Source organism: Setaria italica, chromosome IX (genome assembly GCF_000263155.2).
Source record: "Setaria italica strain Yugu1 chromosome IX, Setaria_italica_v2.0, whole genome shotgun sequence".
Classification (NCBI taxonomy): Eukaryota; Viridiplantae; Streptophyta; class Magnoliopsida; order Poales; family Poaceae; genus Setaria; species Setaria italica.
Window position 1 is genome coordinate 55866564 of NC_028458.1, and position 25722 is coordinate 55892285.

At 47.3% G+C, this 25722-nt stretch overlaps 5 protein-coding genes across 7 annotated transcripts; 3 read left to right on the forward strand and 2 right to left on the reverse strand.

The window, feature by feature from the left end:
* Positions 1–2631: 2631 nt before the first annotated feature.
* On the forward strand, positions 2632–8275 carry LOC101772960 (ABC transporter G family member 22). Of its 2 annotated transcripts, none has more exons than XM_004985588.4 (10): positions 2632–3109; positions 3201–3274; positions 3361–3584; positions 5497–5652; positions 5731–5914; positions 6004–6246; positions 6411–6698; positions 6810–7094; positions 7445–7552; positions 7675–8275. In XM_004985588.4, exons 1-10 carry the CDS (start codon positions 2692–2694, stop codon positions 7894–7896), a joined length of 2202 nt encoding a protein of 733 aa, XP_004985645.1. In that variant the 5' UTR covers positions 2632–2691; the 3' UTR covers positions 7897–8275. The 2 variants fall into 2 exon arrangements, with proteins under 2 accessions (XP_004985645.1, XP_004985644.1); XM_004985587.3 differs by having other exon boundaries at positions 2633–3109; positions 6004–6324.
* A 642-nt stretch (positions 8276–8917) lies between these two features.
* LOC101773657 (cell number regulator 13) lies at positions 8918–13060 on the reverse strand. The gene is made up of 8 exons (XM_004985589.3): positions 12756–13060; positions 12010–12643; positions 11050–11468; positions 10591–10697; positions 10263–10334; positions 9932–10038; positions 9517–9610; positions 8918–9235 (listed from the first exon to the last, which is right to left on the reverse strand). Exons 2-8 carry the CDS (start codon positions 12415–12417, stop codon positions 9186–9188), a joined length of 1257 nt encoding a protein of 418 aa, XP_004985646.1. The 5' UTR covers positions 12418–12643; positions 12756–13060; the 3' UTR covers positions 8918–9185.
* A 2147-nt stretch (positions 13061–15207) lies between these two features.
* LOC101774063 lies at positions 15208–18239 on the forward strand. The gene is made up of 2 exons (XM_004985590.3): positions 15208–15642; positions 17263–18239. The coding sequence occupies exons 1-2, from the start codon at positions 15355–15357 to the stop codon at positions 18079–18081; spliced, it is 1107 nt and encodes a 368-aa protein (XP_004985647.1). The 5' UTR covers positions 15208–15354; the 3' UTR covers positions 18082–18239.
* Positions 18240–18367: 128 nt separating this feature from the next.
* On the forward strand, positions 18368–20012 carry LOC101774470 (heavy metal-associated isoprenylated plant protein 27). The gene is made up of 2 exons (XM_004985591.3): positions 18368–19158; positions 19315–20012. The coding sequence occupies exons 1-2, from the start codon at positions 19075–19077 to the stop codon at positions 19699–19701; spliced, it is 471 nt and encodes a 156-aa protein (XP_004985648.1). The 5' UTR covers positions 18368–19074; the 3' UTR covers positions 19702–20012.
* Positions 20013–20347: 335 nt separating this feature from the next.
* Positions 20348–25711, reverse strand: LOC101774868 (la-related protein 1B). 2 transcript variants are annotated; one of them, XM_014804589.2, is made up of 6 exons: positions 25115–25711; positions 24500–25016; positions 24263–24416; positions 24083–24173; positions 22049–22120; positions 20348–21105 (listed from the first exon to the last, which is right to left on the reverse strand). In XM_014804589.2, the coding sequence occupies exons 1-6, from the start codon at positions 25379–25381 to the stop codon at positions 20776–20778; spliced, it is 1431 nt and encodes a 476-aa protein (XP_014660075.1). In that variant the 5' UTR covers positions 25382–25711; the 3' UTR covers positions 20348–20775. The 2 variants fall into 2 exon arrangements, with proteins under 2 accessions (XP_014660075.1, XP_004985649.1); XM_004985592.2 differs by having other exon boundaries at positions 20364–21105; positions 24263–24413; positions 25115–25710.
* Between the last annotated feature and the right edge of the window lie 11 nt (positions 25712–25722).

Here is a 25722-nt window from a genome sequence, read left to right on the forward strand (position 1 = left end):
CGGCTGGGTTTTACTTTTTCTTTCCCTCGTTTCTTTTCTTTTATTTTCTTTGAAAAAGGTATATAAATTCTATAAGTCAACTTTAAATTAGTATAGTTTGCACTAACACTACGAAAGTGGCGCCATTAATTTTTTTTAAAAAAGTTAACTCTCCAACCATCTACTTTTCCCAAATTAAATCATTTCAAAATTTGGTAATAATACAACCGTAGTGTGAGGAGTACTGTGTTGTAAGTTAAACGACTTCTCGATTTGTGTTGTATAAACACAGACGAACCTGAAAAGTATTTTTTATTTTTATTTATTTTATTACAGTGATCTTACTGAGAATCTGAGTAAAATAAAATGGTACCAAGATGAAAATTTCATCTCGTACGGCTCACCTTCTTTGGCTCGCAAGGGTGACATGAGATAGCCTTCTTTTTTCAGCATCTATTTCAGAAGAAATGGTACATTCCAAATAGGCCAAAGGTCGGTGGTCTATGATCAAATTTTTAAGCTTCATGCCGGCCACACAATAATCAAAGGTTGGATCACTCTTTGACCCGCTCTAGGTAGCGGTGACAATTATTCAGTGCCCAAACTATAGCTGAGAACTTAGAAGACCACCATTTTTAGGCGACGGCAATGCATAAGCTTGAAGAGTTAAGGTCTATGGAGTCCATACCCAATGCATATAGCGACTTAGCGAGAATGAACAACGCAGCACATGACTAACTTACGCATCATCCATGAATTAGCATATCAGCAATTAAGCATGGCAGGTTTCCGAAGGGAACAAGCTAGGGAGAGGCGATCAAGGGATACGTTAGCGAGGCGCTAGTGGTAACTTCGTGAGGATTTGCTGGCTCAATCTTTCGGAGGTGCTCATAGGGGTAAGGTTGCGTGCGTGTATTCGTAGAGGCGAGTGTACGTACGTGTATGTGAGCGTCTGCACCCGTACCGCGTGATTCGAAAAAAAATACGCCAAGCATGGTTTCTTCGCCTCACCTAGCCTCGCCAGGCAAGGCCGAGGAAGCAAGGGAAAATCTTGCTTTTATCACAAGCGTCGAGGTAGTAAGTAAAGGATCCAAACCTCATAAACTGTTCTAACTTCTTGCCCATCAAAACTAGGCGAGCTTCAGCAATGGATCCAAACGTCCCCAAAGTCTCTCGAGACCAGGTGTTGCCCGCCCAGTGCCTCTCACGTCATCTGCGTTTCCTTTTGTTAGACGCACCACGCCGTTCATCTCCTCTCTTCCTTGCAGCTTCTCCGGTGTCGTACACTTCAGGTAACTCTACCGGTCCGTTGCAGCTTGGTTCCCACCATTTCCGGACAGAACTCCCAGCCAAAGTTGCAGCAAATAGATCGCCGTTACTTTACTGCCGACGACAAGTCTTTTTTTTTCTTCCGTCTCACACGGGTGGGCTGTTCTGTTCCCCTTCCCGTGCGTGACTGGCCATGGCACAATTACCACAAAACGGTGACGCAACACAGTACCAGGACACGATCCAACAGCGTGCCGATGCCATCTCCCAGTTGGGCAACTGGTCGGGTGCCTCGTCAATGTCTCGCATGCAGTTCCCTGTCGGCTGATGCGCGCCTGACATTCACGGGAAAGACCGCAAGTCCACTACCACTTGCCAGTACAGTGCCCAATTCTCTCTGTCCCTGTAAGTCTGTAACCGCGGCTGCGAACATTCAGCGTCAGCCAGTCAGTGCCCCTGCTGCTTCGAGTGATCTGATCCTCATTATTGTGCTGGGCGATTTGCATTTGCTTGTGTGAATTTGGATAGCGGAAAGAGTCGTCTCTTGTCTCTGTCGTCTCTACAGTCTTGCACTCCTCGCCACGGGAGCGGAACTCATCAGAGTTGGCTCTTATATCGTGCTAGTACCTCAGATGAATCTCGCGTATAAAGATCTTTTCGGTGGAAGCTGCTCTGACAAACCGATGATGCTCGATCCGTTTGGAGAATATTTGGCCGAAAATCCAACTGTGTTTCACGCGAAATTCGTCCAAACTCGCGCCCTGCATTTCTTTTTTTGAAACATTCGCCCCGCGTTTCTGAACTGTTCGATAAAATTCGCCACGACACGCTGCAGCGCAACCAAGCAAATCAGGCGAAACCAACGACTCTGCAAATATCCGGCAGGTTCAGAAACCATGGCGCCGAAGATCAATGCAAGGGGATCGATCCAAAAGACTTGCACGCGAGCGAGGAGATTGGTTTGAAGCCAGAACGCGGCCAGATGGCGGGGTCGCGGAGGCCGTAGCGGCGGCACCCGCGCCTCGATCGACGACGTCCCCATCGGACCCGCGCGCGCCAGCCGGCAGGCAGGCGCCCGGAGGCGCGGTGCCCTGGGCGATACGTCGTCGTGAGGCCGGCATGTGTGGAAGGCGGCTGCCCGGGCGCGCGCGACCACACCCCCACTTTCCCGCGCCATCAATGCGCGGGGGCCACCCGCCGCGCCGCGCTGGCGAGCCCCTGCCCCTCCGTTGCGGCCCCGCCGTCGCTCTCGCCACCGCCCGTCGTCCGCGCCCCTCTCTCGCCTCTGCCTAGCCAGCCAGCCAGTCGCTTGCTGCTGCGCGCGTCGTCGCGGCCCTGGCTCTGGCGGCAGACGTATATAGCAGCCCGGCCCGTGTAACAGCTACAGTTGTGTAGTGTGTAGCTGTGCCTGAGCGCACGCACGTAGCTAGGTGTAGCTAGCTGATGATGGAGTCGATAATGGAGAAGCCGGTGGCGGCGGGCGGCGGCGGCGGAGGGGGAGGGGGTATTAAGCATCACGGGCGGGCCAAGTCGGAGCAGCTGGCGCCGTCGCAATCGCTGAGCCGGACGGCGTCGGCGGAGACGGTGCTGAGCAACGCGGACACGACGACGGGCCAGTCGCGCAAGTCCAGCTTCGGGCGGAAGCAGCGCGCGGCGTCGGGCGGCGGTGGCAACAGCCACATCCGCAAGTCGAGGAGCGCGCAGCTGAAGCTGGACGTGGAGGACCTCGTCAGCAACAGCGCCGCGCTCAGCCGCGCCTCCAGCGCCAGCCTCGGCTTCTCCTTCACCTTCACCGGCTTCACCCCGCCGCCGCAGTACATGCACTCCGCCGACCCGGCGACCTTCAGCGACGACGACACCCGTACGAACGCTTTCATCTAGCTATATATATCCGCCCGGAGCTACCTAGCTCTAACGACGGCAGTGATAATCTAAACTGTTTACGCTTGCAGCCATGGACATCGAGGCCGGAACGCGGCGGCGCAAGAAGCTGATGACCGAGCCGACCATGCCGATATACCTCAAGGTAAAAACGCAAGCAAAAACGCCATGCATGGTGCAGAGAAAAGCTTGGTACTTATCAGCGGCGTGCGTGCAACACAATACATGCAGTTCACGGAGGTGAAGTACAGGGTGGCGGCGAAGGGCTCGCCGCGGGAGATCCTGGGCGGGATATCCGGGTCGGCGTCCCCCGGCGAGGTGCTGGCGCTGATGGGCCCGTCGGGCAGCGGGAAGACGACGCTGCTGAGCATCCTGGGCGGGAGGGCCGGCGGCGGCGCCGTCGAGGGCTGCATCTCCTACAACGACGAGCCCTACTGCAAGTCCCTCAAGCGCAGGTAACCTACCTACCGCGCCATCGATGCGCGCCTTAATTGCACCACTGGTTTAACTAGCAGGGCATCTGATTAATTTTAGTTAATTATTTTTTTTGAAAAAAAAAACTGGTATTGAATTCTCTGGGGCAGAGTTATCCATTAATTGTGTGGTCAGTAGCTTTCGGTTAAGTTAAGTGGGTCCATCGCCCGGTGATGAGGTGTTGCTCGCAGCTACAGGTGGTGTCCATGCACGCTTGTCTGCCTAGCTGATAAGTACTAAAAAGATGGCTTAGCTAGCTGCCTAGCCATGGCTCACGGTTATCCTGCCAGTTTGTTAACTGTTCATGCATGGATTCCCTCTCTCTGGTTTACTGTTCATGCACCTTCCGTTATGAGTAATTGTCTGTACGGTGTACTGTCAGTGCCCCGATGAAATTGACCTGCCGATGGCCTTGTCACTCTCGCCTCCTCTCGCCACCAAGGAAGAAGGAAGCAGACGGAGAAGAAGCTGTGAGTAAATTTGGCCCAAGCCTTATATGGGCCTAGCTGTTCTTGGGCTAGGTCTCTCTCATCGGCTTGGGTTCGGCCCGGCCAGCCAGTTCTCTCGCGCGCTGGCATGGCGGCACGCGCCTCTCGCCCGCCCGGCGAGGCGTCGGCCGCTGGCCCTTCCCCCGTCTCCTCCCGAGTCGCCGGTGGCTTCGGCTGAATGAGATTATGTGCGGTCGTAGGTGATTGACTGCTCATGCTGCGGTGCTCCCTCATGCAGATGCAGCCATGCCCCCGTCAGTCCACAACTGACACAACCCGCTCTCTTGGTCTCATGTTTCGGCTGCCACTCGCCTGCCCCTGCCGGCGTTGCCAACCCTATACTGGATAGGTCAGTAGGTGGCCAACCTACCAGCGCTGGTTCGTGGTGATGGATTGCAGGGTGAGATCTAGGGTCGATTCTTTCGCCAATCCGATGGGAAAGGGCCACTAACTAATCAGTGACCTGACCAATGCTATGCCAATCCCGCATGCCTGCAGCCAGTTCGAGAATTTTCCTTGGCACCTGCGGTTTGAGGCTGACGCCCTCGCGCCCGTTGAACGGGCAAGTCTCTGTGTTCGGACGTCAACATCTCCAGAAACGTCGGATTCTCGGACCACCATTCCTATGAATGACAGAATTGATGATGCTCCTCAATTCCTCGTGCCTGTCATCGTCACAAGGACTATCTCCGTCTGTGCTTCTGCCCAGTCATTTTAGTTGCAGCTGTTGTGATAAAGCCTTGTGATCGACTAATCTGCAGCAGGGTCCTAGGTCCTTGGGGATACAGAGACACCAAGAAAGGACACTAGTTTAGTAGATCCACTTCCTGTAAACTATATGTGATCTTGTTTTCCCTACTTGGGTAAAACAAGCACCTGATTTGCATTTGGAAAAGGCGTAACGTTCATAGTTGTCAGTTGGCATGTATGTGCAAGATGTATGATTCTCTGAAGGATGGCAACTAAGACCAAGAAATAGGTTTGACTGTTGAATAGATTGGGAGGCCTCAATCCTCATGATACCTTACAAAATATATTGATACTAGATCAGAGGGCTCTATTATTATATTGATCAATGATATGAAATATTTTTTGGGCTTTTTAAACATTCTGTAGAATGTAGAAGTTGAGGCCTTGGGATAGAATGTTAACGGATGTGTCAAGTTTCTTTTCTCCAAAAGGGAGAATTTGGGAAGGTACAAGGGTACATAGAAAATCAATCTGGAAATTCGCGGCTGTATTTGACGATTTCACTTCACTAGTATTGTCGCATTTTTTTTGGCTTCAGGGCTGTACTGTGCTGACTTCTGCCAACGACGGTCTTGCAGTGTAATAACTGTTGCTTCATAGGTTGTGACTTGTGAGTATGAATGTTGACATATAGTTGGACTCATATTTTCTGCAGGATAGGATTTGTGACTCAAGATGATGTTCTCTTTACCCATCTTACTGTGAAGGAGACGTTGACTTATGCGGCACTACTTCGTCTCCCAAGAACAATGACAAGACAACAAAAGAAAGAACGGGCAATGGACATTATATATGAGCTTGGCCTTGAAAGGTAGACTGCATTCTACATTTTCTGCATTGTTGAATGTTCACTTTTCTTACAAGGTGGCTTATTTTGGTGTGTTCAAAGGTGCCAGGACACAATGATTGGAGGATCTTTTGTGCGTGGGGTTTCAGGGGGTGAAAGGAAAAGAGTTTGCATTGGAAACGAGATTCTTATCAATCCATCTTTATTGTTTCTTGATGAGCCAACATCTGGGCTGGATTCAACTACAGCCCTAAGGATCGTTCAGCTTCTTCATGACATAGCGGAGGTGAGGTGGAAGTAAGTACTGACAAGTAACGGCACATTGGCTGCCATCAGTTCAGTTTGTATTTAATTTAATTTAGTTGATTTCTGCAGGATGGGAAGACGGTAATCACCACAATTCACCAACCATCTAGCAGGCTGTTTCATAACTTTGACAAGCTTATCCTCCTGGGCAAAGGAAGTTTACTATACTTTGGGAAGGCATCTGAAGCCATGCCCTACTTCCAGTCCATTGGATGCACCCCACTTTTCGCGATGAACCCAGCAGAGTTTCTACTGGATCTCGCCAATGGCAACACTAATGATGTTTCTGTCCCTTCAGAATTAGATGATAAGGTGCATATGGAAAATCACAATTTGGAGAATAATAATTCCAAGAATGACTGCAGGCCATCAGCACAAGATGTTCATGAGGTGAAGCATGAAATCATTGTGCTGATGTTATGATATATGGCTTGGTTTTTAATTGTACTGAATAAGGTATTTGTGATGTTATGCAGTACTTGGTAGATGCTTATGAGACTCGAGTGGCTTTTAAGGAGAAGAAGAAGCTTCTAGCACCGCTTCCAATCAGTGATGACCTGAAGGCAACTATAACATCATCAAAGCGAGAGTGGGGCACAAGCTGGTGGCAGCAATATTCCATCCTCTTTTGTAGAGGGATCAAGGAAAGACGGCATGATTATTTGAGCTGGATGAGAATCACCCAGGTCATAGCTACGTCGGTTATCTTAGGTTTACTGTGGTGGCGCTCTGATCCCAGAACACTAAAAGGTCTAGAAGATCAGGTATATACACACAACTTGCTATTTGATCTGGTTAAGTTAATTCCCATACAATACAACTAATTGATACATCGGACCATAGCATGATAAGACAATGCCATTTTGTGCATGCAGGCTGGCTTATTATTTTTCATTGCTGTGTTTTGGGGTTTCTTTCCTGTGTTTACTGCAATCTTCACATTCCCTCAAGAGAGGGCAATGTTGAACAAAGAGCGTGCAGTTGACATGTACAAGCTCAGTGCATACTTCTTGGCCAGAACGACAAGTGATCTACCACTTGACCTTTTCCTCCCTGTTGTATTCATGGTGATCGTCTACTTCATGGCAGGCCTCAAAGCAACTGCCACACATTTCTTTCTTAGCATGTTGACTGTCTTTCTCAGCATAATTGCTGCTCAGGTAAGAAATTCAGAGCCAGTTTCGCTATGCATTACAGTCTCCATGTCTTGTTTTGCCCTTTATAAAAGGAGAAAACTGGACATTGGATGGCTTACTAGTTACAAACAGTGTGACTGTTATAAATGAAGAACACGTGACACACTCTTGTGCCAAATAGACAGTCAATAATAAATCATCTGGGGTCAATGAGAGAGGCATATTGAACATAAGGATGTTCTCTTGTCATGACCAGTCAATCCATATTATTAACCATTGGTTAATATAACTAGAATATACTGCAAAAGGGTATATTAACATTTACCAGTGATTCTTCTCAGAACTAGTGGTCTCAACAAAAACTGATATTGCAGGGACTAGGATTGGTAATTGGAGCTTCCCTGCTGGATATCAAGAAGGCAACAACTCTAGCTTCAGTTACGGTCATGACCTTCATGCTAGCAGGAGGCTTCTTTGTAAAGGTGAGTGCATTACCTGATTTAGCTACTGCTGAATTAAATATGAATGTGTGATCTCGCAAAAACAGGCATTTGGCTTGGAGCACCGAATAACTCTGTCCTAATTCCACTCTGATAATCTGCAGACGGTTCCGCCATTCATCTCCTGGCTGCGCTACCTGTCCTTCAACTACCACACGTACAGGCTCCTGCTGAAGGTGCAGTACGATCCCGTGCCGGAAATCCTGACCACCACGAAACATATGGACAACGGCGCCACCGAGGTTGCGGCTCTCGTCGCCATGATCATCGGCTACCGGGTGCTGGCGTACCTGTCGCTGAGAAGGGTGAATGCCCCAAGCAGCTAGCACATCGCATCACTAAGTGTGTGGACTGACTGAAGCCTCAGCTCCTGGAGGCTGCCACTGCAAGTGTAGCACTCGCTGTTTGGGTGTGTAGGGAAGTTTGTTTTTATATTGCACCGTGAAAAGATGGAATTCTTTTACTTCTCTGTCTTTTTCAACTAAGTTCAGAGGGCCCAAAGGCCAAACACGAGTACTGAACAAGAAGAATCTGTAGCGAGTATCAGAGAAAAGCTGTGTTGTAATCTTTTCTTCACAACGGTTACGTGTTTTAAGGCTAGTTTCAGAGTTTTTACGAGAGAGAAGAATAGAGTCACTCCTCCGGTACAATTACCAAGACCATGAAACTGAATGAAACACCCACTGAGACCTTTTTTTTATTTCATCCCATGACACATTCGATCATAATATTATTGAAGAATTAAATGTTGCAATTTGTCTACGAAATTGTATGATGAAACTTTGCACTGATAGTGACAATTTCGTTTCATTGAAAAGCTGACATAGCAGTCGTGGTAATAATGTGATGAAACTATGCATTGAGATTAGCCTAAGTGATCAGAATACGTAGTTTTAGGACAAAAACCTACTCATACTCCCAAACATGCCTCTCATGGCTGGGGGTGGGATTGGGACGGCATCTCTAGAAATAGAGAAAGGAAGATATCCTGCGTGCATACCCATGGGAGAGACTAAACATTAGAACTGTAAAGAAAAATGGTTACTTCTGAGCTCATATAGAGGCAAAAAAGAAACCCAATAAAGAATCATACCAATAAACGGAATCACAGGTGGTCTGATGTTCTACAGTTCAAGGGGCAGACGTGTGCATCAGTGTTTCATTAATCTGCATCAGGCTTGGACGGTACCACTTCTGCAATGCTTGTTCCTGTTGTTACCTGTAGAAAATTGGCACTGAACTTGTAGGCTGCAATGATCATTCCAACTTGTGAATAGAGCGCTCTTTTCTTTTTTGCTACTGTTGTTAGGGTAAAAAGGAGCACACAAAAAAATGGACTTCCAGATCTTGGCAAGAACTGACGACGTTAACCGATGTTAGGCTCTAACAGGCCTGTTACTGGTATGTTTACAAAGTACATACTGTGCAGAGCTATGCCCCAACATATACTGATATAACAGGATCATGGAATGGAAGTACCAGGAGGACAATGGACAGTAAGCATAAATACAGCACAGAAAATATTGTCGTATCAGTATCACTACTCTGGAAGTACGATATCAGAATATATTTTGTCAATATCTTTACAGAAGTCCAGGTCCCCTGTCATGGCTGCTCAGTGCTCCATGTATTGACATGGGGGTGGGGTAGTCTTCGTCTTTTCGCCTGCAGGAAAAAGAGGCAGCACAGAATCAGTATTCCTGCACAAGTCAAATTCTCGCAAGCAGATTATGCGATCATAAGATCTATTACCAAAACAGAATCCCATGTAGAATAGCATTATGTACCAAGTAGATGATAAAAGGCAAGGCTTCAAAATTGTAACGTTTTGCTACAATTTTTCTCTCTTTACCAAGTAGGCAGCTTATGCTGTTGCCTCGGTTGTCCCGCACCTAATTCAGTTCATGGTTTACTAATTGCTAGAAGCATTTGAGTAGGAAACTCACCATAAGCTCCACGAATCTCAACCTCCCGCCATTCTTGAACAAGGGCGCAGCAACAACACAGCAGATGTGAAAGGAAGTCATCACAGCAGCCTCCCTGTCAGAAGCATAAGAGCATTAGAACTTCAGGTACTGCAAAGACTCCAGCAAGTTTGATAACATATAAGAAAGCTTATCTTCCAGTTAAGAATGTATATGCCCAACCACTTCATTAGCAGTAGACAAATAGATATATTGTATAAGATAACTTTATCAAGATAATTGTTAACCAAATGTTTTCCCAGGATATTCTGGTTTGGGTAAATGGCCAATCCCCAAGGTAGTCAGCTCCAAGTTATAGAGTATGGTAAAGAGATGAGCATTTTCTACTTTAAAGACGAATACAATATCAACTAGTAAAACGTCCAGGAATATTTACCGCAATGTCCAACTTTTGGCGAAGCTTTCTCCTTACACAGCAAGTATAACAGCAGCAGGATAATATCAGGGAGTATGCCATAATATCATTGCAAGCCTCTCCAGAAGCTGAAAGCAACACAGAATTACAGTGTAAAGCAAGCTCTATCTAACTGAAGCGACTAAAAGCTCACAAACTTTATGACAGCATTCTACTTAGAAGTATGCATGGCTGTGTGTCCTGCTGCAAAGAAAACGAGGAGGAAACCCTCGCCAGTTTTCATAATTTTTTTTAAAAAACAGCATGTAACATAAGGTGATGATATTTTCAATTTTCAGAGAAATATTCTTACACATTGGTCTGTCCTTGGCGACTGAAGCAATTCTCGAGAAGGTTCCACAGGGGAAAAACAATGTCTTCAAACCTATGTTATCATAACGAGTGAATACAAGGGAAACAAAATTACATAGGAATAATCTCCAAGCCTGGATTGAGTAAATCATAAACTGAGCAGTTATAAATAGGACAAGTAGGAGCAAGCTAGATACAAGGCTGAACAAGTGTTCTTAAAATATCATGTAAAATACAACAGTGAAATCATTGAACTAAATACTGAACAGAGTGAATAAAGTTATGACAATCGAATCTCCGTTGTTCAAAGATAAGATTAATAGACATACACAGAGCTGGCTCTGAACAGCAGCCAAGTAAATCTGCATGCCACTCATCGCTGTATGATCCTCTTCTTGAGACAAGATCATGTCCATATGAAACTGGTGAAGAACATCTGCATGGGATACACACCATCAGAACTTCAGAACTACCAGATGTATTATAGTATGTACTTCCATTGTCGAAAATAACCTAATTTCCCTTCCAACTAAAAAACAACAACACTACACAGGAATCTGGTTTCTTTATCTTTTAGGACACACAATTTAGTGTACCAGAATTACATCTCCAAACAAGGTAATGGTCAATGGCATGTGGACAGTTCTCATATCACTCACAACCCATACAGACTCAAAATGCAGGTTAATGTTAACCCAAGGGAAAAAGGGTTCCGTACACCATCTTATATGTCAATATAATATCATAAAGAAACAGTTGCCAAAACTAACACAGCTAAATTCACCAACCGTTGTGTACTGCAGGCATCTTTTTGCTTCTTAGGATAGTCATCATCATCATACGATTTTGCAACATCTCCTTTGGATTCCTTGTAATTTGAATCCTTTTCAGAAACTTTTGCATTTGTTTCTTCCTCTGGAATGGTACATGCCACAGTTTTTGTTACTCCAAGCAGGTGCTGAATAACCTCACATGAGCCCAGATCCATGTGGCTTTGTGATCTTTGAAGCTCCACCTGGAGCTTCTCACTCTCCTTCTTGAGGGCTTCATTGAAAGGCAAGTTTGGATAGGAACATGACAGAGTCTTCTTGAGCACTATTGTAGGATTTGTACAAGGATCAGGATTCAACAGAGCATCTTGCACTTTCTTGTCTTCCTCATCAAAAGAATATTCACATTGGTCCCTCTCAATGTACTCAAGCCGATCCTGGAACAGTTAAAAAAAATAATAATAAGCCAAAAAGGAAATTCAGAGGAGCAGCAAAAGATGATCCTTGATCAGAGCTGAAAACAACTAGCTATACTGTTCAAAATTGAGCTTAACTTCCTAGTAGCAATTTTTAATTCCACAGGTGTACAGATGCAATGAAAGCGATGGCACATAAAAAAGTTGGAATTTCATTATCCGAAGAACATTAGAATCCTTGGTCACACCAACTTCATGGCCAACCAACATAGAACAAGAAACCAGTCAGGCCATGCAGGAAAACCACCCTAGTCAATCAGAGAGTGATACTTTAGAACCTCAAAAGTAGAGATTCCATGCACCATACTTCAGAACCAAAGAATGATTCACATCACGTTTCCTCTAAAGTCTGAACCAGAAAGAATATCCCGGCAGAATGGAATAATAACAAATTAAAATTTCTGAAAGCCTACCTAGCACATCCAGTCTAGCATTCTTCTGTAAGAATAAACAACTGAAACTAGTGGAAGTAAAAAAAACCGAGAGAAAGCCGATTACCGACCCGAATGCGGGCATTGTCGACGAGCGTGATGAGCGGGACGAGGCGGAGGTAGTTGTCGATCTCGCTCTGCGCCTTGCGGAACTGGTAGACGATGTTCCAGCCCATGGCGAGGAGGTAGAGGTAGGAGCGGTCCTGGCACGAGTTGACGAGCAGGTACCCGCGCCGGAGCGCGTCCTCAAGCTGCTCCAGCGGCTCGCGCGTCTCCGGGTACTTCCTGAGCTCGGAGACCCGGAGCTGCTCCAGCAGGCCGCCGATGAGTTTAAGGTGCCGCGCGAAGCGGCGGCAGTTGCTCTTGTGCATCCGCGCCGTGGACGCCGCCTTGACGATGAGGGAGATGAGCTTGACGGCGTCCAGCCCCGTGAGCTGCGCGATGTTGGAGAGCTCCCCTAAGTTGTCCCATGACGCCATTGCGATCTTGAATTCTTCTCCTTCACTTCACGCACGAGTCGCTCGGTCTCTCGCCTAACTCGCGCGCAGGGCGAAGATCAGGGAGACCCGGCCAATTCTACTAGCCACGGTGCATCCACCCGCCGGCCATGGTTCCAAGAACCTCGCTTTCGGTTCTTGATTGCGGAGAAAACGACCGCGACCGGGCAGATCTGGAAGATCACAGCAGCAGCATTCCTCCTATCGCCTGCGAGGAAGAAATCAACCAAGATTAAAGGTCCTTGTGCTCGCGCGAACCAATTCCGCGCCGGGAACGGCAAATGCTACTAGAAATCCAGTTAGCTGCTATACTGAACTACCTCTCCTTGGCAGCCGTGGCAGAATTGGAGACTGGACTGGGCGTGTGCAACCCTATCTCCCTCCCTCGAGCCGCGCAGCGGGGGAACTGGAGTGGAGAACAGGCAATGCCGGCAAGTGGAATGGCAGGGGGAGGGGGAGGCGTGGAGAGCGGATGAGGCGAGGAGAGGCTGCGCGGCTCAGTTCCCTCTCCTCCTCTCCCCCCCACCTCGGCTGCTCTGCTTGGGCGGTTACTGCTGGACTCGCTCGCCGTTTCGGTTTCACTCCACCCCAGCTCGGTGCTCGCCTCAGCATGATGCGTGTTCCCCGTGTCTCCGAGTCCGTGCCGCGCGCACAGCTTTTGGGTCCTTGTGCAGCGCGCGGGTGCCGTGCCGTGCCGGGCCGCGCCGCGCCCTCGCTCCGCTCCAAGGCTCCAGCGCTCTCGTCACCCGTGGCTCGTGGGCAGGCAGGTGGGTGCAGCGGCACTAGCACTCCACCGCGACCAGCGACAAAGGAATAGTTAATTTCTGGGAGCTTGTGCGCCCCAGCAGGAAATTGTTTGGGTTGCTCCTTCGCCTGTGACTGACGAGTGGGGCCATCTGTTCCGATTCCGAGGCCGGTCAGCTGCTGAGTAGGAGTACTCCACTGTAGTTGGGTTCAGGTTCAATTTCAGCTCTCTTCTGCGTTGGAATTAAACAAGACCCGTCCCGGGGTGTGTGAGGTTAAGGCCGCGACTGCAAGCGCCCGTGAGCTGGTGGTTGGAATAATTGTTCGGTGACGCCGTGGTGGTGGGAGGAGGAGTACTAGGATCACTTTTATTTTGTTTATTAATGTATTTACCGAAAAGCCCCTGCAGCTGCACTGGCAACTTTGTCCGGGGACGAAATGTTGGACGTGGGCGTGTACCACCAGGCAACAGCTCCTCCAGTGCGCACCTGCATGCGCCAAAGGTGGTGGTGGTGGACAACTGGACATGCGTGGCCACTGTTGCCGTGGGCCCCCGCTTGTTGCCTCATTTGGTGCCCTCGGGTAGTGCAATTCGGGGGATCCAAACACATGACACGTTCGGAACAAAGGGAAATGATCGGTCACTTTGGGTAATTGGATACGTGACTTAGTGGTACACGCATCAGGCCTCAGGAAGCCCACCGGTGATTTCACGGAGCAGATCGACACCGCCAAACAACAATGGAGCATTTGGGCCTATTGCTCTGTAGCCATGGGCTGAAAGCAAGCTTGCTCGTGGACAAACTAGTCTTTCGGTGCTTTGTGGGCTGATGGCTTCCTTTGAAAAAAAAACATGTTTCACAAAGGGCTAGACACCGCTCCACCTAGCTCATGACTAAATATATAGTCAATCTTAAAAGTGTAACCTATAGTATAACGTTTCTGATGACTTTCAGCAATTTTAAGATATGTAAAATGAGTTTATTCGTACGTGCGTTCGTAAGACTAAGTATATGCACATGTACATAGATGCGGGCATTTATACTAAGTTTCAAAAAAGTAGACGACAATTGTTATGTTAAGATAAAGAATTTGAGATTTTCACTCGTCCAAAAAACCGTAATATTTCCTTTTTACACATATATTTCCTTTTAAAAAAACTTGATCCATAAGCAATGAAGCCACCTTCTCATTTAGACTTGGTTTCAACTGGGCAACATAATCAAACTCGATGTCTATACCAATATGCTTATCATAGCACCAAAGCTCGAGTGCTCAACGTCTAAGGGCCTAACGCAAGCACCTAAAACTTGATCAACACTAAGAGCCTGTTTGATATCTTTGCTAAATCTTAGGGACTAAAAGTTACTAAACTGTAGTTGCTAAATTTTAGTCATGGCTGTTTGGTTTCATGGGCTAAATAAGGTGGACTATGACCTATTTCCCTTAATGAGAGAGGGAGTATCCACACAAGCATTAATATAAAGGGTGTTCACCCCACCTTTTAGCAAGGTTTAGCAACCAAAAAGTTGCTTATGGGCTAAAATTTAGCAACAAAATTTAGCAAGGATATTTGGTAAATTTGGGACTAAATGGGATTAAATTTAGTTGCTAAAGTTTAGCGAGGTGGAACCAAACACTCCTTAAGTGAACCATCTGTTCTCCTATCACAATTCCACAGTTAGCCTATAGCGTGTCGGACCAAACAGCCCTAAATATACTCCGTAGAATTTACTGAAATCAATCGGGAGCCATACGTACGCTTACGCAACCACGTCAGCAGTTACCTCCGTGGACCAAGTCATTTAACATCGCCATCGTGCCAGTACAGAAACGCAGAACAGTACGCCGCCACAACTACTACGAGCAACGTGCGCGCCGCACCGCCACCTCCTTCCCAGTTCCCTCCCTCTGACTGCACGCGATTCAGCCAGGCCCCAACCACCGCACTCAAAGCAGCGCAGTCGCCGCGCCGTGCCGCGCTAGGCGACCCGAACCATCTACCCAACCCAACCAACCCCGGGGAGTGCCCGCTCTTCCGCGTCTCCGAGCCGCCACCCCCACCCTTGGCTGCCCTGCCAGCCCCTCATCCTCGCCGAGTCCAAAAGAAGTTGTTTTGCAACCCACATCATCCTCCCTGGTCTCCCGGACGACTCCTCCCTCTAATCTTCTCCCATGGAGCGGCTCATCTCCACGCCCGCCGCCTCACCGACCCCCTCCCCCTCACCGTCGCAGACCCGGATCCGCCTGCCGGGCGGGTCCCCTCTCCTCCCCTCCAGGCGCCTCCCCGCCGCGGCATGGCCCCGGCTGCGGTTGCTGCAGCCGGCGCGGCCCGGCGCGATCGCGCTGGCTTCGCCGCTGCGCCACGAGGGCGTCTCGGCCGTGCCGGAGGAGGTGCCGAGGGCGGCGGCGGCGGCGGCGGTTGGGCATCCGTGGAAGCTGCTCGGGAGTCTGCTCCCAAAGGTGATAGGATTTCCCCCCCTCCCCGTCTAAGAGACTAAGATACTAGTAAGATTGCAATCTTTGGTTCGAAAAGTAAAACACTGCCAAGATACTTTTAGAGTAGAACACTGCCAGGATATGATAGCGCTGGTGGTTAGCGTAATTGAGTGTGCCGTGTAAGCAATTCATGGTTGGCGTGCTACTTTTCTGGATCAGGGAGCATGCGCATGCCCGCCTGGTTTCAGCATAAGCTTGCTACAGTCTGGATAGGAGCAGGAAAATGCTGAACGGTAATTTACACGCCTTGTGCAGTTGGCTCTATGTTGACCCAATGAAAGTAATGCTAAATGCACATGACGAGTAGAAGGAAAAAGTCACCGAATTAACCTCTGTGAAGCATGTAAAAGTTTAAATTTGTTCTAGGAATACACCTGAAGTGCATTGTTTCAATTGATTGGACACCGAATAGGCCTATGACTTTGGATAATACTGCTGGAAGTTAAGAGACTGTATGGTGACTGAGAGCTCTGAGTTAGGTTTGACAAGTTTTAGACAAAGTTCTCTTTTGTGGTTTCCATGACAACTCAAGCCAGATACCATCCAATGCAAGGAGCCAAGGACTCCCAAGTGCTTGTGGTCATAGGGAGGGTCTTGGCTACTGGTCCTCTAATCTAGCGAGTTTAGAAATTGGTGCAAATTCTTCCAGCTTTTAGTTGAGATCGTATATTTTGGTGTAGAATGTCGATGTCAATGCATCTTGTTTAGCTGCTGAGGTTGCTTTCTTTGATTTGTCTGATGAACTGCCTTTTGTTCGTAATGCCTTAGTAACGTTTCCTTAGGAGTGGGCCTGAATTGTGCTCATAAACATGCAGTGGTCAGAACAGGCTGCATGGCCAGTGTTCTTATTCCATAAAAAGAAGTGATAAAGTGCCATAATTGAAGGTTTTTAGTTGTTGGCTTGTTGCATTGTTATACCACACAATTTCCTGTTGCAAGTAAAGGGATGCCTTTTTTTTACTCGCCGGGTGATTTTAACCTTCAGATGTGCTGAAATGTCTTGATCACTGATAATAATGCTATTTTGGTTATCACATGTATTGTTCACTGCTCCCGGTATCGCTTGGTGATTTATTGGCAGGATACACCAATCGTTTTGACGGGTTGCTTTTTGTAATTGACAATAACTCTGGTACTTGCATGTTTTCTTTTTGTGCTTAGGACCTCTTGCTAGGCGCATTAGAAACTGATTTTTGTTAAAAAAAAACAGAGAGAGCTTAATGCACAGAAGTGTATATGCTCTTGATAATTTAGTTCTAAAATCAGAGAAATTTGATAATGGAAGTACACAACATGCATCTTTAAGAGGACCAAGCTAGTGACTAATCTGAATTCTGATGCTATTTACAGGTTCAAACTAGATTTTAGTACTTAACAGCTGTCATTTTCTTGTTTTCAAGTTGTATATTGTGAGTCCGATTAAACGATTTCCCATCACAAGCTTGTGTTTTATTGATTTATGGCTTACTATGTGCATAAGGGCTTACAACCTACCAGTTTATGCCATTGTTCATCAAAATTTAAGATTTATTGCTGGTCTTTCTCTGTTCTATTCTGATGTGTCAAAAATCTTTTGTATCACAGGCTTCCACTGCTGCCCTTTTCCTATTGACGACACTTATTACTGGCACCCTGCACTCAACCATCCCTCATTCTGCATATGCATCGATGCAACCAGTAGCCAAAACTGGTGGAGGGCTCCTCACGACAGAAATACTAAGCAGCGGTTGGGCTGGTTTTTTAGCTGGGTGCTTACACACCTTGTCTGGACCTGACCATCTAGTTGCCTTGGCACCACTTTCTATTGGGAGATCAAGCCTTGAAAGTGGACTGGTTGGGGCCCTTTGGGGCTGTGGTCATGACGCAGGACAAGTTATTTTTGGTCTGCTCTTCTTGTTACTCAAGGATCGATTGCACATTGAGGTTTTCCGTGCATGGGGAACACGAGTTGTAGGCCTGACCCTTCTGATCATAGGAGCCATGGGTATCCGGGAAGCTTCAGAGGTTCAAGAGTCCACACAGCTAGTTCTGGAGGGCGTCGACGCCAGCATGAGCAGTAGTGATCCTTTGCAGGCCCCGTCAGCTCCCAGAAAGAAGAAAGTCGGTTTTGCAACATTCGCCACCGGAATCGTCCATGGTCTCCAACCGGATGCGTTGCTGATGGTCTTGCCCGCCTTGGCTCTTCCATCGCGCTTTGCTGGTGCGGCATTCCTCGGCATGTTTTTGGTCGGCACTGTGTTTTCGATGGGTAGTTACACGGCTTTTGTAGGTTCTTGTAGCGAGGCCCTGAAAGAGAAGGTTCCTAGGATAACGGAGAAACTGACCTGGGCTGCTTCACTAGTAGCTATAGGCATGGGATTAGCTCTTCTGGTGGGGCAGTTCTTTGGATTCAGCTTGTACTGATGTTAGCCACGTGTGTTTACTCGGCGAGATATTGTTTCATGTAAGAGCATTGTTGGCAATTAGTTTGATAATAGATGGTTATTGTTTGTGAGACTACTACATGTATACTGCTGCAAATTGACCTTGCTCACTTTACACCGGTTTCCTGCTCTGTATTATTTGCTGGTTTTATCTGATGGAAAGATGGGTATCATGAGGATTGGGAGGGTAGGCTGCTGGCTCTTACAATGCTATAGCCTCCCAGGAATGTGTGTATGCATCTCGAAGGATTATGGTACTCAGAGAAGGTTGGCGCTGCTGTTCTTGCCTTCCCGGCAGGATTGAGTGGGACGGAAATCCTAGCAAAAGAAAGCCGACCGATGCCGATACAAACAAGTGCAGAAGAATCGCGAGATCCAGGGAGGGCCCGTTTCCCATTTGGGACAGGAAATATACTAATCACGTTGCGTGTGGTCAGAAGAGTTTGGAGAGATCCAGATGCCTCTTTGAAAAGGAGTTACAAAAAAAAAAAGAGGGCTCTGCATCCATGGCTGCACCTTTTCTGCACATGACTTCCCCTGCGGCGACGGGAAGTTCCGGCCTCTCAGCCAAATCCTTTGTCGCTTAAGCGTTGCTAATTACATCTGGAGAGTTCCTAACATCGCCCGTGTAATGGTGAAGCCACTCGAGCAAAAAAAGAAAACCGAAAGAGGAGGGCGCAGCACAACCGGTGCTGAAGTAAACATAAGATCTTACCTGGAAAAAAAAAGGTCCCCTATAACCTTTTGCCCCTGCAATCAGGATCAAAACGATTTGACTCCGACGTGACAACAAACATATGTTCTCTCGCTTCCGAAGCATCTCAAAGTTACCCGACGTCCCGACGAGCTAGGCCATCAACAACCATCTCCATCGGCATAAGTACTGGGGCGGCAAAGGCACAACAGCCGCATCCGACATCAGATAGGTACCCCCGTCTTGGTTGGCCTTGGCCACCAGCCTAGCACGGTCGGAATGATTCGCGTGGATGACCTCATCGCCGAGCTCTGCGAGCTGCCGGCCAAAGTCATCGGCAGGAAGAAGCGCAAGGAATTCCAGGTACGGCTTGCTATTGCTACTCTACTCTCGCGGACAAAACAAGGCATAGGCAGTACGGCAATGCCCGTAGATGGCATGTGAATTGTGATCAATCACATAGATCGGCGTAGCGATCGTCGATGTCTCAACTGTTTTGTTTGGCATTGGTCAATTCAGGAGCTGGCCTTCCTGGTCCGGATGGACTGCGAGGGGTGCGAGCGCAGGGTCCGGAAGGCACTGGAGGGCATGGAAGGCGTGAGCAGCGTGGAGGTGGACCCGAAGCAGAACAAGGTGACGGTGTCGGGGCAGGTGGAGGCGGCGGAGGTGGTGAGGCGGCTGCGGCGGCGGGCGGGGAAGAAGGCGGAGCCGTGGCCCTTCGTGCCCTACGAGGTGGTGCCGCACCCCTACGCGCCCGGGGCCTACGACAAGAAGGCGCCGCCAGGGTACGTGCGCAACGTCCTCGACGACCCCGACAAGGCGCCGCTCGTCCGGGCCAGCTCCATGGAGGAGAGGTACACCACCGCATTCAGCGACGACAACCCAAACTCGTGCGCCGTCATGTGATCCCGCGCCGACTCGCCCACTTCCATCTCGTGTCATACAAGCTGTGCCTGTACAGTTCCGGAATGCTTCCTATCTTTGGTCTGATAGCTTTGAAATCTTGTGGCAAAGTCAGTTTTTTACCCTATGTGGAAGAATGTTGAGATGGACTCGGCATGTGTTGTTTCAACATGGCCGACCTGGAATGGTGCGACGAAAACTCCCCTCTGGTTTTGTTTGCTGAAACTAGACAACCATCATTGCTCATAGAAAAGGGTGAATCATACTGTGTTGCTCCTGAAGCGATGGTTACATTGTTATGGTGTGATTAAAAACACTGCTAAAAGAAATGCAAAGGAACTCAGACAGGCAGTCAGGCAACGAACGTGGAGACGTTTCCATTGGCTAAGAAGAAAGTCGACCACTAGAAATTTCATTGAAACTGGGATGGGAGCTACCGCCAGAAATGTAGAACTATGTTGAATGCACGTGCATGAACCAGACAATCGATAACTTCATACCAACATGAAACAGAAGACAAAGCACCGCTAGAAGATAATATTTTATCAGGACGCGCATGGAATCGAAACAACACTTGCAATGAACATGATTTCATAGTGTATAATCTCAAAAAAAGCAATAAACGCAGGCAAAATTAGTGCACCAATCCTCGAGGAACACAAGAATTAATAATAGTGTCACCTACTTTTATATATTTTTGTTCACTCCACAGTTTCTGAATGATACCGTTCACGACACTTGAAATAACTCGGTTCACACAAAAAGAGACATCAAACTGCTGCATTCAGATACAAGCCTAGTGACTGGGTAGTAACACATCTCAGAAAGAACAAGAGTTCCGATACAATCTACCTATGCCCCCTCTTCTTCTTTTTCACCTTTTTCATTTTTCTTTTTTTTTTTTGTTTTTTCAGTTTTTGTATATTTCTATCTCTATTTTTTTGTATTATGCTTTTGTTTTTTTTTTTGCTTTTTTAACCAACTGATCTTTACACCTCGTACTTAGATAAGGTGTGCATGCCGTCACTGTGAAAACTCGGCCTGCCGTTATACTTCGTATCTCTCGAGCATATAGCCTCAGAAGGTATCGCTCCTCAGTAAATTTCTTGCTGCCTTTGGTCCGAAAAGTTGTCCACTCCCATTGTTGTGTAGCCCACCCAAGGTTGGTGCATGATAACCTCCTAGACTAACTGAAGTCACTGATCTAGTCAGAAGAGCTTCACCAGGCATTCCTTGCATGTTACCATGGTATGTTGCCCCCTCAAGTCCAACAGAATGAAACTGAGATACCAGCGAATCAATGCTAGATGTCACAGGGGATAACAAACCAGAAGAACTTCCAGCATAATGATTTGGTTTTGGAAGCAGCCAATTCCCCCATGTTCCACGCTTTCTTAGCTTATCACCCTGTTCAGCATAAAAGAATGAGTCAGGCCTTTAAGTGAGAGGGGCAAAGTGATTATAGCAATTCCTAACTCTAGGCCATGCAATTACATTACAGGACAAAAGGAGAATCATAAGATTATCTAACATGTGTAACCAAGCAAAGCATCTAAGGAACAAGATTTTGATCTGGTTAATGCTAACTTTATTGCAAAGTTGATCAAATCCAAAGACAAGTACCAACAAGTATGCAAAGGCCTTTTGATCATTGAGGACAGGATTCAAACTTTTGTTGTCCCTAATTGTACATACAAATGCAAGGCTCACTTTTCAATTCTGGTAGTAATGATACTCAATGGCAGCACTTAACGCCCAGAAACTCTATTTAAATTACATGAATTAATCAAGAGATTTGGCATTTTTCACGTTATTGAAAGAACTTATCTTAAAATTAGTATAGTAGACATTGGATAAAATCCAGCCACACAAGGGTTGATCTGGTTGGATTCTGGTCCAATGGCCTAGTATAGCGATTGAGAATAAGTTGTTTTGAAGCACACTAAAGATTTGCTATGACCTAAATAATATGAAGTCACTTTAGGAACAACCCTACCATCAATTAATCCTCGTTGAATAAATTTCATACTAAATATATTTTCCATGGTCATACTAGAAAAACATGCCCTCAACAAGTAATCGAATGATATAAACTCTGCTAGTCTGTGGATACCATGTCAATTAATAAACTCCAGGTGTAGAACAAGATGCAAACCAGTAACCAGATCACGCGTGATTAACAAACTATGCATGACTTAATGAACTATGCAAACAGATAAGATAATTAATAGCTCTTGATCATAAATTTTCTAGAATTAATGTGCAATGATATGGGAACATTCACATGTTTTACTATAGTAACCAGGCCAAAGCAAATTTATTTTGAAATTGCATAAAAGGAAATCATTACCTGTACTTCCACAACGGTAGACAGCATGACTGTTTCCAAGATAAACTGTATATTGTTAGTCAAATCTTTGACCTGTAAAAAAAGTTAGATGAGTGACACCGTCTCTTTATTAAAGAAGAAAATATCTATTTCAATATTCTGGAAAAGGTTATCTGATTCTATTATTATACGCCACAAAGACACGTCACTCAATCAGCAGTATCCAGTCTCATGTATATGTATGCAATGTCACGTATATGGATGCAATGTCACCGACTTTTTTTGCATTTGCAAATGAATTATGGTGCCAGCTGTAGATAATGGCCAATTATTGCACATACCTATGAGCAACACAAAATAAAAGATAAACAAAGCAGAGACATAAACCACAAGAACTCCATTATTTCAAGAAGTTCAAATTCTAAGGAACTTTCATTAGCAGTCTGCTCTAAATCGTGCAATCATTCCCAGACAGTCTGACACTCAGACTGGTAGGGTGCATAGCATGCCTTGACTGCAATGTCGCCTATAAAAACTGACAATTTCCAACAATGTTGAAAGCATAACTCATTAAGGTCAACATCATCAAAAAGAGAAATAGATATCCTGGAAGCATATGATAGAAACCCTAAAGGGACATAAACTCTCAAGTCTCAACGCAAGCCATGCTTTATAGCGGAGGAAATCGTGCTGAGAAAAGAACTTGATACCACGAAAAAAATGGCCATACAAAGCCACCCCAGAAAGCAAAATGTCCTTTTTCTGGAAAATACAGGAAATAAAACCATTCTCCTATTGTGAGGGAAATATCCTTCATATGACAACAGAACTTGCATCGCTATGCTACCTTCTGTAGTGACCCCAGCTAAATCTGTTTCCTTCTGACTGCTATTCATTAAACATGGAGCAACAGCATACTGATGACCCATGAGCCTTTCATAGCTACCGGTTTCATTGTCGGTATTCCAACCCCTCTCCCCCACCCCACCCCTTAAGGGGGAAAAAGATCAAGGCAATACCTGTCAAATTTTGGGCAGGTCTAGCCTAGAGGAAAATCAATTGTGTGTATACCCAAGTAACCCAACACATATTGTGACAACAATGGCATATGCATATCAGTTCAAGAGCAAACCCCTGTCCTCTGAAGGTAGAATGAGCATGCATATGGACACAGTAGTTAGTCCATACAAATAATCTGCGGTGGCTCAACCTAATATAAAGACATATGGTTCGTGTCTTGTTTCATACAAATCTATGGGAGCAGTGCTGTTTAGCTAAGTGCATCAACAGACCATACGCATGTAACTGAATATGCTAAAAATGTCCAAAGCCATATACCTATTCCAGGTCCCCCAGGCATTAAGAGGGATGGACTAAACTCGCTGAACCTTGAACAAAATTGTGCCTGTGAGACAACCTGACCCCTGTATAGATTGACCCTCAACTCAAGCTAAACAAAATCGCATAACCAGGCCAAGAGCGCCGTCACTAATACTAGCAATGAGCTTAAACCCACTGTAAACAGTGTCAAAGAATATGGCCTGCTCTGTTTCTGAATACATACCACTTTCCTAACCATATGAATGATCCAAAAGTACACCTACTGACTCTATCCCATCATCATCTACTTTGTCCCGTGCTTATTGAAATAGTGCTATTATTAGAAGGTAGCATTGATGCAATTACATTCAAAACCGGACGAATTATAGGTCTCACTGACATTACTACTTGGCAATATAATTAACTGTGAAGGTATCTGATTTCTGAAATGCAGATATCTTAAAGATTAGATCCAATAATGCAACGCAGCTGTGTCATCCATGTTATCAATTACACCAGTAATACAATCCAAATTCTCATTAATTGTGTTAGGGGCCATCTTGCAATTCAGTTAAATTGATCGACGCCACAATATGCAGTCCCTCTCATCCAATGGTGTCAAGTAACTACAGAACAGGCCCATAAGCTTACTAGATAGCTAATTGAAGAAACAGAATAAGAACTGAGAGTGGATTTTTACTGAAAAATATCAATTCAGAAGACTTGCAAACTTACTTTGCGGAAGCCAGCAATCAGGGATAATGGCACCCAGCCTTGGTCATCCATGTGTTGCCGCAAGAATGTGTCCTTGCACAAATTGTCATCACTGCATAGTTCACAAGTGGATAAAGAAATTGACCAGAGCAGTTTCACAGATAAAAGAAGAGATTCCCAACAATGTAGATGAACAACTACCTGAAATAGTAATCAATTTGCACCAGAAGCTCCTTTCGAAGAGGATCAACTAACATAGCCTGGGGGCTTGCCGGATGAGGCACAAAAGGCAGGCCTTGAATGCCTTCCGTGGAAGGTGACACCGGAAAATAGTAAACATGCGGCACTATGTCTGCTATTTACAGGAAGAAAATTAATGCAACATAACAATAGGACAAGTCCAAGATCTCATAAACCCCATGCACAAGCATGGCATACCTGGGAAGCCCATAGGTGCCCCATAAGGTGGTGTCTGAGTAGTAGGGCTAACGAATGGTGGTGGCGGCGGAGGTGCTCCTGCTACAACAGCCAGAGCAGGAGGAGCCCTAACGTATGTTGGCTGGTGGCCACGATGCTGGTGAACTGGTCCATGCCCATCTCTGCGGCCACCTCCACGCCGTGGCCCATCAAAACCCCCGTGGTGCTCGTTCCCACGTCGACCCCCACCTCCACCATTGCCATTGCCCCTCCTGTTTCCCCCACCATAGCCACCACCACGGCCATGGGCATGGGAACCAAAACGTCCACTCTGATGATGAAAATCTCCGCCGTTGCTCTGGGCATTAGGCACATAGACAGGGGACGGTTCTGGGGCAGGGGCATTCTTCTCCAGCCCATCCGCCGCAGGCATCACCAGAGCACGCTGGGCCACAGGATTGCGCACAGGAGCCTCATTGCCAGGGTTAGCATCCGGAGCGCCCGAATTGCCCAAAGAGACTGGCGAGATCACCGCCACCTGACACCATTCCGACAACAGTAAAACCCAATCTATCAAATGGTACCAAATTTCAAGCTCGTCATTAGTAACTGTATCGAACACTGGTAACAACTCACTGTGGAAGCGGGAGAAGCGGCCTTTGGTGACGCCTTGGCCGCCAGCCCCGCAGCCGGTGGCGGGGGAGACGCCAGTCCGGGCAGCGCCGGCCAGGACTCCACGTCCATGATGGGGTTTTCAACCGCCACCGCGGCTGGCACCGTCGCGGCCCCGGGGCGCTTCCATGCGGCGGCCGCCGCCCCAGCCTTCTTCGCCCCAACCGGGCTATCGGACGGGGGCGTCCCGGCCCCAGCAACGGCAGCATGCGCGTCGGCGCTGGTAGCCATCGTCCGCACCCTAATCCGACGGAGGGATAGAGCTTCTAGGAGGCGGGAGACAAAAGGCGGAGGCGACTGAGCGAACGGCGGCGGCGGAGGTGGGGGGCGGGGGCGGGATCGGTCAGTGGTACAGCATGAGGCGATCGGTGACAAGGGTTCCAAATATTGCCGCGCGGCGAGGCGATGCGAGGGTCGGCGATCGGGGATTGGATCGGGGGATGAGGAGGAGGGGGGCCGGTGAGGCGGCGGCGGCGGCGGGCGGGGCGGAGGCGGAGCCGATGCCTGCGACGCTCGCTGCTCTTCCCTTCCCTTCCCTTCCCACGGGCGGTGGATGGACGCGGACAGGATCC

What these genes read in the sequence shown, in the direction of transcription:
- LOC101772960 (XM_004985587.3), top strand. Translation starts at nt 2,692, where the DNA reads ATGATGGAGTCGATAATGGAGAAGCCGGTGGCGGCGGGCGGCGGCGGC. An exon ending in CTTCAGCGACGACGACACCC is followed by an intron (nt 3,110 to 3,200) that starts GTACGAACGCTT and finishes TTACGCTTGCAG; the next exon opens with CCATGGACATCGAGGCCGGA. An exon ending in TATGAGCTTGGCCTTGAAAG is followed by an intron (nt 5,653 to 5,730) that starts GTAGACTGCATT and finishes GTGTGTTCAAAG; the next exon opens with GTGCCAGGACACAATGATTG.
- LOC101774063 (XM_004985590.3), top strand. Translation starts at nt 15,355, where the DNA reads ATGGAGCGGCTCATCTCCACGCCCGCCGCCTCACCGACCCCCTCCCCC. An exon ending in TCGGGAGTCTGCTCCCAAAG is followed by an intron (nt 15,643 to 17,262) that starts GTGATAGGATTT and finishes TTTGTATCACAG; the next exon opens with GCTTCCACTGCTGCCCTTTT.
- LOC101774470 (XM_004985591.3), top strand. Translation starts at nt 19,075, where the DNA reads ATGATTCGCGTGGATGACCTCATCGCCGAGCTCTGCGAGCTGCCGGCC. An exon ending in AGAAGCGCAAGGAATTCCAG is followed by an intron (nt 19,159 to 19,314) that starts GTACGGCTTGCT and finishes TGGTCAATTCAG; the next exon opens with GAGCTGGCCTTCCTGGTCCG.
- LOC101774868 (XM_014804589.2), bottom strand. Translation starts at nt 25,381, where the DNA reads ATGGCTACCAGCGCCGACGCGCATGCTGCCGTTGCTGGGGCCGGGACG. An exon ending in GGCACCTATGGGCTTCCCAG is followed by an intron (nt 24,417 to 24,499) that starts GTATGCCATGCT and finishes TCCTGTAAATAG; the next exon opens with CAGACATAGTGCCGCATGTT. An exon ending in TGATTGCTGGCTTCCGCAAA is followed by an intron (nt 22,121 to 24,082) that starts GTAAGTTTGCAA and finishes CTTTTTTTACAG; the next exon opens with GTCAAAGATTTGACTAACAA.
- LOC101773657 (XM_004985589.3), bottom strand. Translation starts at nt 12,417, where the DNA reads ATGGCGTCATGGGACAACTTAGGGGAGCTCTCCAACATCGCGCAGCTC. An exon ending in TCGACAATGCCCGCATTCGG is followed by an intron (nt 11,469 to 12,009) that starts GTCGGTAATCGG and finishes TAACTGTTCCAG; the next exon opens with GATCGGCTTGAGTACATTGA. An exon ending in GATGCCTGCAGTACACAACG is followed by an intron (nt 10,698 to 11,049) that starts GTTGGTGAATTT and finishes TATCCCATGCAG; the next exon opens with ATGTTCTTCACCAGTTTCAT.